Raw genomic sequence first — 21,623 nt, forward strand, 5'->3', positions numbered from 1 at the left:
CACTCACACGTCCTCTCAGCCACACGCATGCACACACATGCATACATCCACGTTTTTGGCCTCTGCTGTCATTTCCTATTAGAAGCCATTCTGTAGTACTGTTGTAGGAGGAACCTGGTGTGTGTGTATGTATGTGTGTGCACACGCACGTGTGTCCATGTCCATCTACGCCCAAATTCTAAAGATTTTTTTGTATTAATTATTCAAAACTTTATCCCCCAAAAGAGCTTAAAAACATGGCCTGGTAGCACAGGAGTCCCAGTAATCCCTGCTTCCTGGGCAATTGAAGCTGGTGGCAGTGCTGGCCCATGTGCCTATTAAATCAGATGTGACTGTCTGCTGGCTTCTTCCTGTTGTCTCTGCTTTCTCAAGGTTGCCCTAGCTTGGCAAAAGAGCTTTCTTCTTCCTTGTTCAGAGTTTGCTTTGGTCACTGTTCATATGTGCTCATGTGTGCTTAGTGAGTAGAAAATAAAATGTTCATTTTTGCTTTCTTGATCACATCACTTGAACATTCAGAAGAATTATTTCACCTGAAAATTCTAGATATCTTTTAAGATCCTCCATTGCCACGGTAATATTCCACAGTGTTTGGCAGACATGATTCTTATCTCCATAGGATCCTAGCACCAGACCTGGCAGGGTCCCCTGAGGTCATCTCTTCTCCAGCCTCCTCCTTTTACAGATGTACAAACTGAGGCCCACATCACTAGTTGCTAATGTACAACACCCATATCATACTTAAAAAAAATAAGGTACTTGACAGCATCAGAAACAGAAAACTTGACTGTCCCCACAAATAAAGTTCAGCAAGGATAAGTTTTATGCAATATAGAGATTGCTTTGTCTTAGTGGGATTTCCATGGAAAACATACATGCTGATGATCTGGAGGACATGGCTGTTGACTTCTCTGCATATCCTCAGCAGGAAAGGAGACTTGAGGATACTTTGTCACAGTAACTGGTGGAGGCAGGATTTCACTACCTCCCTCTGTTCCCATCGAACCCACCTGGGTCTCAGGCCAGGGCCCATGGGAACTGGGGGTGAAGAGCACCTTGCACCTAGATGAAAGGCTTCAAGTGAGGAACTAGGAGGGGTATGTTGGGAGGTTTGATGGAGGGATGGAGGAGGAAGGACAAGCAGAATGCAGATGGCCTGGGAGGAGCTGGGCAGAGTCACAGCAAAGGAAGGGAAGAAAGTGTACCAGAGACATGTGAGACCACTTGGACTGCTGTGGAGAGTGAGGCTAAGGGAACAGAGGGTACAGCCAGGTCAGGAAGACCTTGACTGTGAGTCTGCTGTGTACAGGCACTGTGCTCCACACTGGGCATTCTGAGATGGACTGCAGACTGTCTGGATTGTGCAGGAGCTCAGATCAGGGGAGGAAGCAGGGGCAAGACCCATGGCCTCCCCCTGATCCTCACAGCTCTATGCAGGAGGCAGCCAAGTAGTAGAAGCTCCAAGGGAGTGTCAAGACTTGAACCATCTGAAGTGGGGAAGTGTCCAGAAAAGGTCTGGAGGCTGAGCTAATCCAGGGAAGGAATGGGTGCCATGACCATGCCTGCCTGACTGTGCAGAGAGCCCCCTTTGCAGTCATACTCATTGTGGAAGGGGTAGAGGGATTTGTTTGGGTAAGTGATCCAGGGAAGATGGGCCTGCTATCTCCTGGCCGATGTCTCTCTTGGTTACGTTGGCTTGGGAAACTCCCTTCCCAGAAGCTTAGTGATAGTGAGGCCTCCCTGGCTGGAGATGCCCTTCCCCGCCCTCCCCTGAGGCCACTGGAGGGGCCTGGACCACTACCTTCACCTCCTACTGCCCCATTGCCCCAGTTCCTGGATCAACATAGACACTTGGTGAATGGTTGTGGATTGGTAGGGCCAGACTAACCACAGTATTCTCTGCTGTCACCGAGGTGGGCAGCTAATGATTGCAGACTGCTTTCTCCCTTCAGCTGTGGTTGGGGCTGCTGGTAATGGCAATATTTACATATTTGGGGCAACAGATAACACTACCCACCCTACATCTCAAGTTCCGCTGGTGGTTTCACTGATTCCCAAGATTACTTTGTACAGTTCGCTGAAGTTTTTTATTATTAGAAACTTTTTAATCATTAGAAACTTTAAAAGCATCTTCTATATATTTATTTTTTATTTTTTCTAAGTTTTTCACCATATTACATTGAAACAGAATGAACAAGTCTAACTTGTATACTCATAGCCTCAGTTTCTCAGATCTGCCTTTCCTGCCCCACTCTCTGCCATTCTCCAGGCTTGCATCTCCAGCTGCCTTTCAGATATCTCCAACTGGATGCCCAGGAGACACCTTAAACCTAACATGACCAAAACAGTGTTCATTCTCTTTCCCCCTGAAACTTCCCCTATCTTCCACCTCCTCTCTTACTGTTGGGATCACCACCCTCCTCCCAGTCCTCAGTCTCCCAATCTTGGAGTCAGCCTGGCCTCCTGACTCTGTCTCACTCCCCATAACTAATATGGTGCCAAGGCTTATTGATTTCACCAATGTAGCATCTCTCCCATAAGTCCCTTTCTCTGCTCTGACAGCAGCCCCAATCTTGTCTAGACCCTGCTCAGTAAACTCTTAGGCTCCCTTTTGCCTCCAGGAGCAAATGCTCTCCTTAGTGATCCAAACCCTCCATAACCCAGGCCTCTTCTCCCTTTCCTGGAGCCTGTGACCCGGCCTCCTAGCTGCCCCACAAACAAGATGCTCCATCCCTCAGCTCTGAGCATTCTCTAACTGTCCCCAGTGCTTGAATGCTCTTCTTGTGCCGCTTCTGACCGCTGATTCCCATCTTCTATGAAAAGTCTTCCCCACCAGGCTTCTTCATTCTGGTGCCTTCCCTCTGTTCATTACCTACTTACTCTGTATATGGTGGCTTTGTATGTTGTCTTTCCCATTAGATTGTGAGCTCCTTGTGGGCAGGGACTCTCTTTTGCTTCTTTTTGAATCTCCAGTGTTTAGCACAGTACTGGGCACAGTCAACACTTAATAAATATTGATTTTCGGGTTAAGAGCCAATAGTAATTAGGGCCAAATAATTGCTCCATTATATTTAGAAAGTTAGGTGATTTTACACATAATGGTTTGTTTTTTTAAACTAATCATCCCTTTCTGAGGTCAAAGAGAGCCTGACTCCAGGCCTGACACCATCCGACACTGGGGATGACCCTGGACTAGTCATTGTGGGCAGCTTGGTCCATCTGCATTGCTGGAGGGAGTTGTCTCACCTGGGAGTTCCCTTTAAGCCATGAAATCACTGGTCACTGTACCTCATGTTGGCCCTTAATTTGTAATTAGCTTTTTAATTTCCCTTTTATGTGGGATTGTTTGACTGCATAGATTATATAGTAATATATAGATTATATAGTAAACGTTTCCTCCCTCTTGATGTGTGTTTGTTCATTAAAACAACTGTCATGTTTTCCTTTCAGAATAAAAGCCGTCCTCATTCTAGGGGCGAATATAATGTTTACAGTACCTTTCAAAGTCACGAGCCTGAATTTGACTATCTGAAAAGTCTAGAAATTGAGGAAAAAATTAATAAGATTAGGTGGTTGCCGCAACAAAATGCTGCTCACTTCCTGCTGTCTACTAACGGTAAGGCTCTGAGCCCCTGGGAGCTTCACTTGGCTTGGTTCTCAGGGTGCTGGGTTTCTCAGCTGCTTTTTGGTCCTTTCCTACTGCTTTTTTCTGAGTTAAACCTACAGAAAAACATTAGACAGGTGGGCAGTGATAATGGGATTAGTCACAGGATAAAAATATTGGAACAGTGTTGTGTGTCCCAGATAGATTTCTTTCAGGTTCCCTAGATGCAGAAGTTACAAACTATCTAAACCTGTGAGGGCACATTCATGTCTCAGGCCTGACCCTCTTATAGCCAGCACAGACTTTCCCTCCAGGAGTCTGGCTTTGGTAGTCCTGTATGATCAGTGTGAACTCATCTGCATATAAAGACTAAGACCTTTTGTTTTCAGATAAAACTATTAAATTATGGAAAATAAGTGAACGGGATAAGAAAGCAGAAGGTTATAACCTGAAAGATGAAGATGGGAGACTCCGAGATCCTTTCAGAATCACAGCCTTGCGGGTAAGCTTCCTTACTGACTGTTTCTAATGCCATCTATGTTTTACATATCAATATGGCATTTCTCCCAATCAGGAGAAGGTGGCTGTCTTTGAACTGAAGGGTGGCAAACTGAACTTGGTAGATGGCTTGTGAATGCTGGGAAGGAGAGGTAGGGAATCCCAAGGTGGGCTGACAGCACCAAGCTACCAAGCTGTTGATGCGGTGAAGGGCTAGAGACGTATAGACCGGACTGCATTTTGCATGTTCTCTGTATTTATCTGTGCAAATGACATCTATCCCCAGAAGACTCAGAGCTCCTGAGGGTGGGAGGGGAGGGGACTGGTTCATTCTTGTTTTTGTACCCCCAGTGCCTGGCTCTTATTTGTAAATGCTTGCTGACTGACAAGATGGTATTGGGTTGTGCCCAGTAGTTTTGATATCACTTCATACTCTCAGGCTTTGAGTGAATTAAGCCCCAGGAGGTGATATAGGAAGTGCATAGTTGATGGAATTGCTGTAGGACTCTGCCCTTTACTTTGAACTCTTTACCAGGCTTGACCCTTTCTTGCCATTGACCTCTTAGAGGACATTGTAATCCCAGTCACAGACCATAGAAAGAGGGAGGAGAAATCAAATACTCTTGGGACAACAAAAGATCACTAGGGGTCTCCAGAGGAGGAGATTGGCAGAGTACATGAAATGGGGCTGCCTCAGAAAGTAGGAAGGTTCCCATCACTGGAGGTTTTCTGCTCTAGGTTAGATGGTTACTGTTGGTTCTGGTTTGAGTTGTTTCTAAGGATCTGCAGTAGATTTCAGGGTGGATTAATGTGAATTTCTAAAGAATTTTTTTCAAGATTTACACATTGACTTAACTGTAGAGGTAGGTCCTTTGAGACTTTCTGAGTGGACATCATCTGTAACTTTTATGTTGAATGAGTTACTAATGCTTACAAAATCACATGAATTGTTCAAGTGTATCTTGAGAGTTTGTCCTCCTGAATGCTTGAAAAGTTGGGAAGGTACTGCAAGCTGTTCAAGCAGTGGAGCCTCCTGCCAATTTCGTCATCTGTGAGGCTGGTGGAGGGGTGGGAGTGGACCTGCACCAGGTGTCCTGGAAGAAGGCCTGCAGCATTTCCTCAGGTATTTCTTGTTTATAAGGCATAGACCTACTAGTTGCTGGCAAGGAACAGAAACACAGGTGGCAGGAAGGTCCAGACAAAAACTTAAAGTCCTTTCCTTCAGTTAAGGATTTCAAGGTGGAGGCTTCCCCCAAAGGCCGTCCAGCCCAGCCCACCCAGACAGGACCCTTGATGTCCAGCAGCTCCCAGCTCCAAGGCTCAGAATGATGGGCCTTTTACTCTTCACAACTTGTCCCCAGTTTTTACTCATTTTGTCTTTTGGGGCCAAGCATATGTCCCATCTCTCTACCACAGGCCAGTTCTCCACATATTTCTCATAATATCTGAAGGGCACCTGGAAAGAGTCAGATGGGTCAGTGGGCCTCCCCTCCCCTAGGTGGCTCAGTTGAGGCCAGGAATATTCCAGATCTCAGTGAGACTTGCATGTTCCTGTGAGCAGGCTTGTCTTGGACTTGGTAGGGAAATGCTTCTCTTTATGTCTCCTTCCTCCATTTTCTAAAGGATTGAGGGATGGATCTGGCATCTTGAGTGGAGCACCACAAAAAATTTGTGCTGCCTCCACCGGGAGTATATCTGCTCGGTGGTGTTTCCTGCAAATAGGCTTTTTGTTCCACATTTGAGGTTAATGTGCTTGAAAAACATCTTTCTCATCAGGTTCATTTCTGAAATCAGGTTGACACCACTTTTACTTTCAGAATTCTTTTGAAGGAGCTGGGGCAGCATCAGCCCAGAAGGGCACACAGTAGGAGCTTAATAAATGCTCATTTGCTTCCTTCTTAAGGGCAGGGGCTGTTTGGATGCTTGGCACCATGGTACTAGCAAGTGCTCAACAGATGCTTTTTCTTGGTTTTTGTTGTTGTTGTTGTTTTACCATTTTCTTGTTTTTATTTTGAAATAGACTTTGCACCTTTTTTCTTCTTTTCAAGCTAACAGAGTAGTGAATGGCATGTCATGTTCACTGTCTTCTGTAGAGTCCTGGCTCTTGAGCTGGGACCATGGGGTCCTGGAGTCTTCCTTGGAAGGAAAGATGAAGAAACTCTCTCAGAGTCGTAGTGGCAGCATGTGTCTGTCCTGGCACTGATGTTTAGCAGAAGAATTCATACTTTAATTCAGCTAGATAAGCCATGGGGTGGGGATGGCCTCTCAGCCTTAAAGAGTTGGTGCATGGATTTCTCTCCAGATCACAATGGATCATTTGAGGTTTGCCTTCAAAAGGCTGTGTTAGACCCATCAAAGGGTAGAGTTTCCAGTGAAGCAGATGGATAACTGACCTAAAAGTGTGACTGTTAAAGGTTTTTATTCAGCCAGGATTTTCTTCAAGAAAGAAATTCGAAGGGATCTTCCATGTTAGTGATTTTGATTGGTTTGACCTCTTTCAACTCCACTGCTCCAGTGGATTCAGAACACAGAACTCTGCCCTCACGTGGCCTGGAGTACGCATCCTCCATCCATCATTAAGCTGTGTTTGTACCATACTTGCAGCACAGACAGAGGATTCTCCATCTCTCAGCCCCACCTTTTTACTCTCCTTTCAAGGCTGTGTCTGTCCGAGTACACATACACCTTTTACTTGTTGATGTTTATATTTAGAAAACTGGAGGAGAGAGAAGGGCTTTTTTATCATTCTACTTAATCATCCTTTAGCACTCATTTTACTTAACTAAGGCAGAAATAAACATTTAAAGAAACAAGTTTTTCTTAGTTTGCAACCTACATTTCTCAAGGTAACTGGAAAGTGCACCTTTTAGAAACCTCCACATTAGGGTTAGCTTCTGTTTGTGCTAATAATCCAAGCATCACTGGCGAATGAGACCTGGAGGGGTCCTGGAAGTCATCTGAAGAGCTTGTGAGCTACCAGGAGTGGCAGGAATCGGATCCTAGATGACTTGGTTCCTCATCCCAGTTTTCCTGCCTGGATGCTTTTCTTGGCCCCTGGCCACCTATCCTTGGGGCCCCATTTGGTCTTTCTTCTCTCATCATCTAAGACACTCAAGGCCTCTCTGCCTGCTTTTTGTTAATGTCGTATAAATAACGTCTGGTGCATAGTAGACACTTTATTCATGGCTTTTAGGTCAAAGCCTTGATTCTAAGATGCTTGGTCTAATCAGTGAAAGTAACTTAAAGACAGAGTATGTATAAATGCTCATGATGCAGCTGACTGCTGGAGAGGAAACAGTGTCCCACTTTGTAATGGCTCTGCAGGCTTCCCCACATCACTGTTGCCTGTTTTCAAGCCTTTGGTTAAATCCCCAGTGCCTGAAGTTAAGCCATCCTTCTCTCCTTTGGGTCATTGGTGCCCTGCTCAGAAACAACTGGAGATTTTCACAAAGATGCCCTTGCAGCCTCTTGTTCTGCTGATGCCTTTTTCTAATATGCATTTGGGCGTGGATTTTGTGGTGGTTTTGATACTACTTTAGACTCTTCAACTTGGGCTCTGTCTCTTTATCCTGAGGTAAAACTGATTACAATGAGATTCTTGTCCTTCCTCTCTTCCTTCCTCCAGGCTGTGCCAGCAGGCTCAGAAATGTAAGAGTCATCTCCTGGATGGCAGTAGAGAGGTGGTTCTTCAGCTCGTGCCCCATTAGCCACTCCCTTCAGCAAGAAATGGGGATGTTGAGTCAGGAGATGAAGCAGTGGGGTTAGTTAAGTTACTGGGCTAAACTGGGGCCTAGTTCAGTCGCCTGTTTCCTCCCCATCCCGAACTGTCCATTATCATTGGTTTGCAGATTAAAAGCAGGGTGCCAGGGGCCGTTTCTGGGAATATCCCAAGTCTCAGCTCTTCTCTTCTGTCCTAAGAAATCCCTCTGACAGGGTCTGTTGCCTGTTTTGTGAATGTGGATGTTTGCATGGCCATTTTCATGCATTTCTGCTCTATGCTTCATTTCACGTTTCTGATGACTGATCTTTCTTTGTCTTTTTATTGTAGGTTCCCATACTGAAACCCATGGACCTGATGGTGGAAGCAAGTCCTCGAAGGATATTTGCTAATGCACACACCTATCACATCAACTCCATCTCTGTCAACAGTGATCATGAGACATACCTCTCTGCTGACGACCTGAGAATCAATCTGTGGCATTTAGAAATCACAGACAGAAGCTTTAGTATCCTTGTATGCTCTGCTAATGTAGAGGAGTTTAAGGCCTTTGCTGCTGGGGGGGAGGCAGTTAGCAATTAGCACAGTCCTTGGCACATAGGAATCACTTGACAGATGTTTGAATTGGGTTTAGGGCCTTAGATGGGGGATAGAAGTTTTAAACTCCATTAGGAGAAGAAAAACCCAGTGATTCTTGATTCTTACAGGAATCTTTTTGGTTTTTTTGCCACAAAAAAATGTTCATTCCATATCCAGGCTTTCCCAACTTTGTCCAGATTGGACCAGTGCACCAGTGTTCAGAATCTAGTGGATCTGGCTCCCCAGTACATACTTAGTGCTGGGCCAAGAAAATACATGCTTGTTTTATCGCCTGGCAGTTGATGGTTCATGGTAACATCCTGCTGCTCTGAGTGCCCAGACTAACTCAGTGGCAGCAGTAACTGGGTTCAGATGCAGCCTGTGGCCTAGGGCAGCTCATTTGATCTCAGGCCACTCTCTAAGACTAAGGATCAGAAAAGGTGCCAGCCTGTTTTGGTAGAGGGATTTCCTTCATCTGGGAGTTCTCTTACCAGAGAAGTCATCAGAGCTAGTCCACATCTCTGAGCACACAAAATTATCTAAGGAGAGCTGAGACACACAGACTTTGTAAAATTTAGTAATGGTGCTAATATTTAAACTTTTTTTCATGTTTTGATGGTCTTAGAGTAGGTCATCTATGGCAGCAGAACGTTTTTATTACATTCATCAGTAAGCATTTCTTGGACTAAGTGGTAGGGATACGGACAAAAATGAAATGATCCTGCCCTCCAGGAGCTCTAACTCTGTACCAGGGCAGGCTGTTTGTACACAAAGAGGCAGAAGAGGCTTGATGCCTCCACATGACGGGGAGGCTATTGGCCCAGCAGGCCTTGGACAGCATCTTCAAGCAGCTCAGAAATTCTAAGAGCCCGGCCTTCCTCCCCTCAAGATTGAGAAAAGTATCCCCAGAATGGGGTTGTCCATTGCCAGGCAGGGAGATGAAGTGCTGTGTGGGAGAACAGAGGGGAAGCCCATGTGGCACAAACAAACATGGTGGCCTAAAGGGATGGACTGGACTGGGGAAGAGCTTTCAGTGCTGTGCCCAATGAAGGCATTTGCTGAAAATGTGAGGTGACCTGATGAGACCCGTTTGTATGGGGAGGAATGGGGAGTATTCAGAGGTGGAAAGGCCCAATAGGATAGTCTTGCATAGTGGGTAAGGGAGAAAGCACTTGTGCAGTGCTTGCTGTATGCCCAAGAAGCTAATTAACCCTTCACAGGTGATTCCGTTGGATCCTCCTCACAACCCTCGGAGGAGAGGGCTATTAGGATCCCCATTTGGCAGATGAAGAAACCGAGGCAGGGTTCTACAACTAGCACATGTGGGGTCAGACTTGACATCAGCATTTCCCCAGCTGCCTAATGTTGGATGTGCCTGTAACATGTACTGTGTATAAAATTGTAATCTTCCTGATGCAGCATAAAATATTATCCATTGGTGACTCAGTTGTTACTGATCCTGCTGCTGGCCTTTGGCACCCTCTTCCTTGTGTCCACCCAACGTGATCCAGTGGAGACAGTGAAATGCTTAGCTCATGCAGACTTGAGACCAAATGCTGATCCAGACACTTGGAGCTGGCTGACCCTGGGCAGTCCCTTTCTGTCTACAATGCCCAGCACCCCTTAGGTGCTTACTAAATGCTTGGGCTTGCAGTGAGCCTGGATTGCCAGGTTCAGGGGAAGGAAGCACTGGCTTTGAGACTTGCCTCTGCTGTTTGACCAGCGGCGTGACAAAGGCCCAGTTGTGTGTAGCCTCAGTGCCTACCTTCTTCTGATATTCCCTAGGACTTAGCTTCAGGGACATGTGCGGGGCCGTGGAAGGTCATCGACGACCCCTGGCCCTGCCCCATCACTGGTGCTGACGTGTGTCCATCAGGGTCTCTCCCAGGTCCCTTCCCTAGAGTTATTCTCTGTTCGCTTGCCCCTCAGAAGTCCACTCTGATCCCCTCTTTGTTAGGTGGGATAATACCTGACCTTACTCCCAAGGTTCCATCCCATTTTTCTGGCTTATGTGCCTCATACAGGTGACAACAGCATTGGGGCCTATGGCCTAGGTAGGAGGTGCCTCTAGCACTGCACCAGCCACGTGGGTCTACTCCCTACCTGCTTGGACAGGCTGTGTGTTTTCTGCTTCCCTTCCCCCTCCGATTATCCCAACCTAGTCTTCTGGTCCTGCCTCAAATCCTGGAGATAATGTTGTCCCCCTGCCCTTGGGAGCAGAGTGTGTGTAAGCAAGGGTTGGTCACCCTGAAGAGAGAAGGGAGGCCCTCCCATGGGCTTGCTGTGGCATTCATGCCCTGCTTCTCCTTTCCCTCCCATGGGCTTACCGTGATATCCATGCCCTGTTTCTCCTCTCCTTCCTGAGGGCTCGACATGGCATCCATGGTTTGCTTCTCCTCTTCCTCTCATGCCCTTTGTGGGCACTTGTGGCCTTGGCTGGTCAGGGACTTCTTAAACCTTTGTGCTCTTTGACTGCCCCTGGGTCCCAAACACAGGCTTTCTTCATGGTGGGTCCTAAATCCACTTTGGGAATGTGCCATCTTAGCATTGCTCCCACTGCCAAGGAATGAAGAGAGCAATATGCCATTGACTTCAGCCAGTCAGCCCACTTAGGAGGCTCTCCACCACAGAGACTGCAGTTGGAAAACCTGCCCCCACCCCAGCACTCAAGGACCCCTTCTCAAAGAAAACCCACTGCCCAGTGACCAGAAGAAAGGGCAGGGAGTGTTGAGGAACAGACGCAGCGGCCAAGACATCCATTGTCCTCAAAAAGCAGAAGCTGAATCAGCCCATGGCTGGATCTCGGCCCCAAACTTACCAGAGGTCAGCAATGCAGAGGGCCAGGTCTTAGCTCTGACCATGCTCAGTGCATGAGCAGGATGGTGAACAAACCCTCAGGACTGCTCTGCTCATATCTGTGATCATCTTGCCCTAGGAGAAGATGGTGGAGGCTTTCATTAGCATCCAAGGAGAGCCCTATGGTAGAGTCCCATATTAACTGGTCTTGAGTATCATCAGCATCATTACAGGACCTGGACTGTCTTCAGAGCTCCTCTGGCCGCAGCCATGCAGGGTTTGTCTGGGCATCTCGTGGGATCCTAAATAGAGAAGGAGGACTGTGAAGACCATGGAGTCCAACTACTCAACATTACAGATGAGGAGACTGAATGAGGCCTGGAGAGGCCTCGAACCCGGTACAGCTCTGTTCCTTAAATGATCATCTCACTTGCTGGCCAAGACCTAGGTCTCTCAGAGCTCACCAGAAGCGCTTAGGACAACTAGAATAATGAAGGCTTGGATTCAGATTTTGCCTGTCCCTGGGCAAATCACTTGCTTCTCAGAGACCTCATAAAGTAGGGGATAAGAGTACATTTTCCCCAGAGTTCTTTTGGGAAATCAAATGAGGTGTTAGACTTAGTGCTACATAAACTTGTATGGTTGCTACTCTTGTCAAATACAGTCCCAGTGACTTTAGGTGTCTTTCCCTGCTCTTTGACTTCCTTGTTCTGTTCTGGGCTTGAGAGTATTCAGAGGAGGTCCCAACTCTGTCACACGAGGGTCAGTAGGATCTGGACACCTTTCACCTGTAGAAGAGAGGACTGAGGCAAGGATTCCCAGGCCTGGCATATGGAAGAAAGGTTCATCTTGTTCTCTTTGGCCCCAGAGGGCAGAGCCAGCAGCCATGGGAAGGAGCTGCAGGAAAAATGTCCTGCCCTTTTAGAGTCAGTTGTCCTGAGGCTGGATGATGTTGTTAGGTGTGTGATAACTGCAGGGAATTTTTTGGAGTGTAACTTGGACAAGAGGCCAGGGCAGTCCCTTTCAGCCCTCAGGCTCCGACCTGCTGCTGTACAGCAATTGGAGGCAAAGACCAGTGTCCATGTGAGTGCAGAGCCTTTCCAGCTCCATGCTCAGGTCTTCAGTAACTAACATCTCCCCTCTCCCCATACACCTACCTGTGGCCATGTTCTCAAGCCTCCAGAGCCTCCCCATTCCCACCACCTATACTCTTATTGGCCCCTTTCAGGCTGCTTAGCTTCTGCCCTCACAAATGGCATTCAGCATCTTTCTTTTCAAGCATCCTCCTCGACCTCTTGGCAGCTCTCTCCTTCCTCAGAATATTCTTTTCTCTGACTTGAAATTCCCTTCTGTTCCCTCCCTAAATTTTCTCTGGCCTTTTATTGCTTTCCCAATCTGAGGAATTTGGAATTTCCTCCAAAATTCTATCTTCACCACCTGGCCTTGGCAACCGGCAACTCTCCCAACTTGCCTCTCTCACCCCGGAGTAGATCCTCACTTCTTTCCTAGACTCTAACCTTGCAGTCTAGCTGATGATCTGGAGGACTGTCTCTGCTTTGGTGTCCCATATGCCAAACCTGAATTAACCTAAGGGCCTAGAGAGGGGCACCAAGTGGGACTCCTTCGTTTTATGGATGAGGCCACACACACACACGCACCCCTACCTACCTATTCCCTTCCCCAACTTCCCTGTTTGTGACACCAACAAGAGGTTATTGTACTTCTTTTAACCTCACACCTGGAAACCACATCCTCTTGTTCCTGCCTCCACAACATTAATTGTAATACCAGTCCTAATAACACTTAGAAGGGGTGTGAAATTTGGCATGTGCAAAACCCTGGAGATATCATTTACAATAACTTGGGAGATAGGGGCTAGCCTCATTATCAGGCTAACAAGTGAAATGACTTGCCCAGGGTCACCCAGCTGGTAGTTTGAGGCAGAGTTCAAACTCACACCTTGCTGCCTCTGTTCCACCTGTCTGCTCAGTGACTTGAGCCCATCCTCTCCCTGATTGCCACTCCTTGGCTGGAGCTCCCCTTGGCATTCTGAATCCAGTTTGGTCCCCTTTGGTTAAAGCTGTTCTCCATCTGCAGCTTGCTTACTTCTTCCTTCACAGGTGTCCCTGGTGGCCCAGACAGACACTGAACTAGGCAGAGAGGGAAATATTCTGGGTGAGGAGGGTCTGGCATAAGATGAGAGTGAAAGCAGGAATCCTCCACTCTGGCAGCTGCTGGGATCTGGGGAGTATGAGGGTGTTGGGGGAGCAGAGTTTCAGGAGGCACCATAAGGAGAGGGATGGCTTAGAAGTAGGGAATTTGGAAGAGGAGAGTCCAGAGGAAAGATCATCCACTTTTCTGGCTGCCAAAGCTCTGAGGGGACTGAGGCTGCATCTGTAGCTTGGCCAGTCTTCTGAGAGGTGGCTTGTTCTTCTATTGACAGTCCTCAGGACTCTGTTGCCATCACATCCAGCTCATAACCTGGATGCGTTCTTTGGACACGTCCTCCCCATTATTGTATTACTGTGCCTCCTTTAAAGCCAAATTCAAATGGCATCTGTTCCATGCAACCTTCCCTGGTTTGTCTGCTGGTCAGTGGTGCTCTTTTACCCCTAGGGCCTCAGCTAACTCTCTATGCCAATCTCAGCCCTCTAGTATCTTTGTTTTATTGAAGCTGTTTTTGTGGAAGCTGTATTCCTCCCACCACCCCCCGATGATGCACTGTGTGAGGAGAAGAAAGGGGCCTATCCACCTTCAGCATCTTCTTTCTGTGCCTGGAGGTACATTTAGGGACTCAGCCAAGGACCAGAGCCAAGCGATACAAAGGAAAGGACCGCAGGGCTTGGGCTTACTGGTTCACAAGGTCCTGGGCTAGCATTAGTACTCTTGCAAATGGACAGTTCCTCTTTGGAGCAGAAAGTATGTTTTGAAGGCATTTTGTTTCAAGCTTACTTTGTGCCAGGGGCCCTTTGTCTAACCATACTGATGCTCTGCAACCCTTGCCATCCCCACTCCTTCTATATTGAGTCAATGATTTTGCCCTTTGTTGAGGTCCATTTCTTACTTGGCAGACCCTTCCCCTCCACCACTATTCTTGCTTGGCTGGGTGCCTTGTGAAAGACCACCAGCCTGCCAGCTCACTAGCCCCGAGGTTCCCTTCCTAGGTGTCACTTGATGAGGCTATAGCCCTCTCTTTCTCTCTCAGGCTCATGTCTGATGAGGCTGGAATGAGTCAAGACAAATGAATTCTTGTCCATCTTCCTTGGAGCAGAAACTGTATGGCAAGAGGGGAGCTTTGCATCTGTGCAGGTGCACCCTTCCCCATGCCCAGGCTCTTCCAGATCAAACTTCTGGTGGCACCCAGAGGAGAGCTCAAGGGCTTGTGAGTGACTGCTTATAGGAGGATGTTCTTTGTGGGCTTTTGTGATCGCTTGCCATCGAGGCTGCCTCACTCATAGGAATAATTTCAAGTTGAATGATTGATTGCCTAATGACCATCCAAAACCTGACTGCTATTTGCCTTAACTGCATAATTGCAGACATTGTAGATATTAAGCCCGTGAACATGGAGGAACTGACCGAAGTGATCACTGCCGCAGAATTCCACCCGCATCAGTGTAATGTGTTTGTGTACAGCAGCAGCAAAGGAACCATCAGACTTTGCGATATGCGCTCCTCAGCCTTGTGTGATAGGCATTCCAAGTGTAAGTCACTACTTTTTTCCTTCGTAGATTCTGTCTGCAGATATTGGGGCTCTCTCCTTTGTTAGCATGAAAGGCTGAATGCAAGGAAGGCTCCACTTGCTCACAGAGATGGTGTGGCTGGGAGGCGGGTCATTTAGCTGAGATTGTTGTTCATAGTTGAGTTCTAGGCCACCTGTATTCACAAGTATGGCGTGAGCTACTTGACTTTTGGGTCATCTCTGTCCCCATTTAATACATGTGAAATAATGGGGCTTAGAGCCTCACTAAGCCTGGATTTCTGCCTAGAATCTTGTGCTTAATCAGAAATACCTGAGAACTGGGGCCAGGTCAAGGTCATTTGATGATCTCTACATTAATACCTTAGGAAGTGTGGTCAGGTTGCCAGGATTCTTTTCATTTGTGACCATTTTAAGCTACCAAATTGAGTTCCATTCAGTTTGAGATTTAAGTGAACCGTGAATGTTTTAAGCCATTGGATTAGATGAAGCCCTGGCTGGGAAAAGCAAGATTGATTTTTAGTTATAAATAATAAGGCCCCTTTTTCAGAAAACCAAAAGAAATATATATGTGCAGTAAAACTGTATTCTTGGCACCTTATTGATATTGGTGGGCTAAAATACCTTTGTTAGGTGAGCTATTGAGAGAGAATCATTTGATTTCTAAAACTAGTGACATAAGAGGGAAATGGTCTACATTTTCCATAGAATGTATCTGTATTACATACATGGGGACAGAATTAGATGTGACTATTGCTGGCTTTTCCCAAATGTCATCTATCAGTTACCCCATTTTTCCCCCAGTTTTTCTCTTTCGGGGTCATATTTGAACCTAAAAAGTAATAATTCAGAATCTCCAAATGACTATTAATCTGTATCTACAAGAAAAAATACCATTTGTAAATGAATTATAAGTGTCACCTCCCAGAAGTGCCGTCATCCATCCCCAAATGACCATGCAGCTAGGACAGTCTCTGCTCAGACTGTTTGGAAAGTAATTGGGGGCCTTGGAGTGCTTAAACGTATCTGGGTTTGTTTTTAAAACTTAAGAACTAACTCAGAATTCAAGGGGGAGGGAAGAGGGACAGAGTCCTAAGTGAGGCAGCTGAAAGGGGTACTTTACATAAGCTCAAGCAGTTGATGTGATGCGCATCCAAGGAGATAATCATTTCAGATTTGTACTGTTTTATTCTCAATACTGTGCAGAATGCTGTGGGTGGTAGATAGCCAGGCTAAGGTTTTTCTCACCTGGAATAAATTTCAGAATCTTTGGGGAGAACATGATCTCATGATCTTGACAAGTCATTAGTGATCACTGATAGGAAACCTACAGAATCTTTCTCACAGCCTTTGACTTGAGCACAGTCTGAAATCAGTGGGTGTCCAAATGTCCTCTGACATCGCAATCAAACATCCATCAATAGATGAGGTCAAAGAAATACTCAGAGGTGTGTGAGAGGGGGCATGGGAGTATGTGAGGGAAACCTAGTGCCTCTGGTTTTAAATTCTAGTTTTTCATTGGTCTTTTGTATTGAAACCCTAGATGCAGAGTAGCACAGGGTTTTTAGCATGCCAGACTTATAGTCCAGATAAGTCAGGTTTACATTCAGCCTTGGACATTTCTCTCAGGCCCTCTGATTCTGGGCAGTTGAGTGAATTTGTGTGTGTTCACCCTCTTCTTCAGACTTCCCTACTAAGTCTTACCCAGGTTCTCTAAGTGAAGAATCACAGATTCTTTGATAATCTTGCTCAGAAGTCTTCAACAAGGACCACAAGCTCTTCATCAAGGGGTCTGCTCATCCATCTTTGTGGGGAGAGGATTATGAATCTGATGTTCTAGTAATTCTCTGTACGTGGTAAAGTGACAGCGGGGCCTGAATGCTAGAGGAGCAGAAGAGTTTTCAATTTCTGCATTTTTATTTACTCAGTGGCAACTGCCAGGACAGGAGAATGTCTTGCCTAAAATAAATAGTTGAAAGAAAAACCCATCAATTGACCTTGACCATGCACCTCTAGCCGGATGCTCACTAACTTCATGTCCTGAAGGGGGTCCTTGAGAAAGAGCTCGTCTTCCGCCACCTCTCCTGACTGCACAGGGTGGGCACTAAAAAGTCTTTGCTTTCCATTTCTAGTTTTTGAAGAGCCTGAAGATCCCAGCAGTAGGTCCTTCTTTTCAGAAATTATTTCTTCCATATCCGACGTCAAGTTTAGTCACAGTGGCCGATACATGATGACAAGGGACTACCTTTCCGTTAAAGTGTGGGATCTCAACATGGAAACTAGGCCTGTGGAAACATATCAGGTGAGTTTGGGACAGGGGGATTGATGAATCTTCTTCTTCCTTAATAGTTCATGTTTTCACATTGGACGTGCTCTTTTTCAGGTTCACGAATATCTCCGGAGCAAACTTTGTTCTCTCTATGAGAATGACTGCATCTTTGACAAGTTTGAGTGCTGCTGGAACGGTTCCGATGGGTAAGTTGGGCAAAGTCCCCAGGGAGGCCTTGTACAAGCAGATAGAGAAACCCCACAGAGGAAGCTGGGACACATGGGGGTCTTTGACTGAGTGACTTGCCCAGCATCCTCCCTAGGAGGCCACCACCTGCCACCTCATGGTCTCAGCTCAATGTTCTGATGGATCTTCTCAGCCCTGGTGGGGTGGCTGGGGCAGCCAGACCCAGATGGGGGTGGTCCTTTTAGAAGGAGAGGGGGTGACTTGAGTTCCTTTTGATAGCCTGTGAAGCACCTGCATGTTGTGGCTCCTCCCCCTCTCTCTGTGGAGCGGGACCTCCACCTGGGTCTGGTTGGGATAGGGGACTACCAAAAGAGGAAAGCCCTCAGCCTGGGAGCAGCACTAAGAGCAGCGAGGGGAAGGTGACCTTGTCGGGGTACCCCAGCCAGGATGGATCCAGGGGTCTCAATTTCAGGTCCTATTCACTACCCTGTGCTGCCTCTCAAGGACTGAATCATCGTACATGTTAATGACATTGCCTGACTAGTTGCTGAAGAGGTCAGATATATAAAAAGTAGTCTGTGGTGCTAAGATCTTCATACGCCTTGGATAGAATTTCAGGTTAGGATTTCCTGACTGGAGCTGCAGTCTGAAGGGCCCCGTTAGGGACTCTGTGCATCAGGGCATGGCCCAGAGGCCCAGGGAATATCTGCTGGGCTGTTTGATGACTTAGGAGAATCTCCCTTTCTTTTGCTCAAAAACAGCGCCCTCATGACCGGGTCCTACAACAACTTCTTCAGAATGTTTGACAGAAGCACACGGAGGGACGTTACTTTGGAAGCATCAAGAGAAAGCAGCAAACCACGAGCCATTTTAAAGCCCCGCAAAGTTTGTACTGGGGGCAAGAGAAAGAAAGATGAGATCAGCGTGGACAGTCTGGACTTTAACAAAAAGATCCTACACACAGCGTGGCATCCCCTTGAGAACATCATTGCCGTCGCAGCCACCAACAACTTGTACATATTCCAAGACAAAGTCAACTAGAGAGGTCAGCTCCTCTGGGGACATTGTCTTACTCCTGCCTCCGGAAGCCTGGTCGCTTTTCTGTTCAAAGAAAAAACATTCTTGTCCTCTCCATGAAGAACACTGATGCATTCATGTCCCTTGACAGGTAAAGGAAAGAAGCTGGCCTAGTTTGGTCATTCAGGGGATCACTCTGCTTTCACAGAAGTGGGAAGAACCCATGAGAAACAAGGTTGATGGGCAGTGCTCAGTAAAGGCCTTTATTCAGAATAAATGTATTGATTTAAGTCCGAGCCTTCCTTTCCAGTATAGACCAAAAATCCAACACTCAAGAGAAGAGTGGTCAAAGCTCTCTTTTCTCTGTGCTGTAATATTTGGGCCTTTTGGGACATGTATTGTGCTTTATGACCATATACGAACATTCCTTCTCTGGCCTTCGTCTGGCTCTAAGTGGTTTCATCGTTGGATGCTTATGTAGGGCTTGAGTTGGGTCCAGCAGCAGGTTTTTCATGTGTATTTACTCTCCCACTGTATTTAACCACACCTTTTGGTGTAACCACTTAATAAAAATAAGAAACTATAAAAAGTGTTTTTAAATCTGGAAGTATGAATCGGTCTTTTTATTTTCTTGTATTGCATTATTTGAAATTGTGCAAAGTTACCAGATGGGAAGCTGTGACCAGTTTTTGTCCTGAATCATTGACAGAGTGGTGCTGTGTGCAGTGCTCCCCCTGCCACCACCAGGCCATGGGTTTGTGTTGTTATGATTGGGTGGCATCAGGGTAGGGTGTGGCAGCAAGGAGCTGAGGAGAAAGAGCTGTTTACCCAGTAATGACCAGAGTCGATGCTACTCTACTACTACTAAAATCAGCTGGTTTTCAGTCTGCCTCAGATTTGCCACAGTTGGGATGCCTGATGTTCACCACTTATTTTTCCTTTTAACCTTTTTGGTACTTGGGGGTGGGGGTGGGAAGGGAGGGATATACTGTTTACAATATTGGTACAGTTACCGCATGCTGAGTTTCATATTGCAATCCAAGCCAGCAATATAGACTTTGTTAGGCCAAACCATCGGTATGAATTCGTAAAGATTTTATTAGCAGAGTAAAATATTTGACATGAAGAATCAGGATATCCCAAGACTAATAAAGGTATGAAAGTCCATGAGTACTATGTGCTATGGAAATAACTACTGCCAGGGGATTACGGAAGAAATCAGAATCACAGTTTGGTGCCTCCCATTGCATGGGCAGGAGCTGCTGATTCTGCTCATGACTTTATTTGGTGTTGCTAGAGCTGTCCGTAGAGCCCCCCCCTTAAGCTGTGAATGAATTGAGAGTGTAAAAGTATTTCTTACTCCCTTATCTCCTGGTTGTGATGCCATTCGAAAGTCTGAGGGTGCAGAGGTGGGGCCCCACCCTGTTCTAATACTCCAGTACTCACACAATGGGATTGTATATGTTTGTTCAACTATTTTGATCAAAAAGTTTAATAAATTTTAAATGTTTAATTGAATCTTCATTGTGTTTTTGGACATTTTTCCATATTTTATTTAAAATGTGAATTCCTGTGAAATTAGCCATCAGTTAATCTTGGAAAGCAGCACTCTGTTAGGAGGAAGGGATCCACCAAAGGTAGGTTGGGTATTTCATCTCTTGTTTTGTTAAGATGTAGCCAACCTGCTCGGCCAGGTCTTTGACCTGTGATTCAGACAGCTGCCATTTTAGAGGGATTAACAAGAAAATATTGTGAGACTTAATTAGCATCTATCCATTGTGTTCATATGCAACTAGAGACAAACCAGAGTCTCTGTCCTTGGCATCTATGAGGAAACAGTGTGTCTGAAAGGTTTTATCCTTTTTCTAGTTCAGTAAGAACTTACCTGTATTAAGGGTCTTCCTTCTGTGGACACCTCAATGGCAGCTGTTTCTGTAGGGTTCTATATGTTGTCGGTGGTATTGGGATGGATCCTGGACTTTTATGGTGTGAGTCTTCTCTAATTCTGGGGGCAAATTTTCCATACTTTATCCACTTGGAATAATCTTATTTGAATCTTTATCATAAATCCTTTCCAAAGGATCATCCACTAGCCTCAAGGCCCCTCATCATCTGAGACCCTGATAGTATTCAAAAACAAAAGTCCAAACCACCATTGTAGTCAGCACCGCCCCGCCCCACACACACACACCCTCTTACCTTCTAGGCGTGCATGGGCACCCTCAGTAATGTAAGAAGACAAGTTATATTTGATGATAAAAAGAAGCCTTCCCCCATTACCTTCGCTGTCAATGTTCTGTCCCTTTAGATAAGCTCAGTATCCCTCAGTACAAAGTAAAATACTTTCTCTGTCCTAGCAGGATGCTTTGAACATGGGACTTAGCACAGGCGTTCTTAACCTCGAGTCCATGAAATTGGCAGGGATGAGGTTAAATGTATCTTGATAACTTGATATAATGGATTTCCTTTGCAGTTGTATGCATCTGTCTTGTGTTTTTAAAAACTTTGTGAGAAGAGATCCAGTATTTCAGCAGGTTGCCAAAGGGGATCTGTGATACAAAAGGAAGTCAAAAGCTCATGGGCCAGAGGGATAGATAGGGACCAGTACAAGCTGGCACCTTCTCTACAATATAGAGTCACTTAGAGCATTGAGACTTCAAGTGATTTGCTCAAGGTCAAAGAGCCAGGAAGGACTTGAACCCAGCTCTTCCTGACCTTGAGGCAGGCTCTTCCAAGCTCTGAGAATCCCTTTCCCCATTATTTTGTGGAAGCAGATGGGGATGTGCATTGAAGTGGGTGACTACTTTGTGTAGTTCATTTTGGAGATCACAGTTTAGGGCCCAGAGATGATTTTGTGTGTACCAGGTGTCAGGTCCATCCTGGGAACCTCCAGCTTGAAAGGACTTTCCAGGTTTTCCACTCCTGGTCTAGCCTGGGCCTTTCCACTTCCTGATGCAGATTAGGATAGTGTTCTTAATAAATCACATTGCCAGAAGTTGTTAAAATTCTAGAAAGCAGAAGTCTTGGAGAAATGACACATAAGAGTGTTGTCCCCACGGGTGTCTCCCTCTGCTGGCTCCTACACCCCAACTATTCCTGTTCCAAGGATGTTCCAAGGGCAAAAGGAGCTGCCGGACAGAATCATCTCTAGGTTCTTTTCTTTCTGCACAAACTTTATTTTAGTGAACTTGGAAATGTTTTGTTCTCTCCCACTGGAAACTTTTGGTAAGTTTTTTTTTTCTTTGCCCATAAAGCGTAG

At 46.1% G+C, this 21,623-nt stretch overlaps 1 protein-coding gene across 2 annotated transcripts in view; it reads left to right on the forward strand.

The window, feature by feature from the left end:
- PPP2R2D (protein phosphatase 2 regulatory subunit Bdelta) overlaps positions 1-19,882 on the forward strand; it is a 44,850-nt gene extending 24,968 nt beyond the window's left edge. For both annotated transcript variants that reach the window (XM_072629104.1, XM_072629103.1), the window contains exons 4-10: positions 3,448-3,613; positions 3,991-4,103; positions 8,148-8,325; positions 14,732-14,896; positions 17,025-17,194; positions 17,276-17,367; positions 18,109-19,882. In XM_072629104.1, coding sequence (XP_072485205.1) covers positions 3,448-3,613; positions 3,991-4,103; positions 8,148-8,325; positions 14,732-14,896; positions 17,025-17,194; positions 17,276-17,367; positions 18,109-18,388 — 1,164 coding nt within the window. In that variant the 3' untranslated portion in view covers positions 18,389-19,882. The remainder of the gene's footprint in view (positions 1-3,447; positions 3,614-3,990; positions 4,104-8,147; positions 8,326-14,731; positions 14,897-17,024; positions 17,195-17,275; positions 17,368-18,108) is intronic.
- Positions 19,883-21,623: the final 1,741 nt, after the last annotated feature.

This window comes from Notamacropus eugenii, chromosome 1 (assembly GCF_028372415.1).
Source record: "Notamacropus eugenii isolate mMacEug1 chromosome 1, mMacEug1.pri_v2, whole genome shotgun sequence".
NCBI lineage: Eukaryota > Metazoa > Chordata > Mammalia > Diprotodontia > Macropodidae > Notamacropus > Notamacropus eugenii.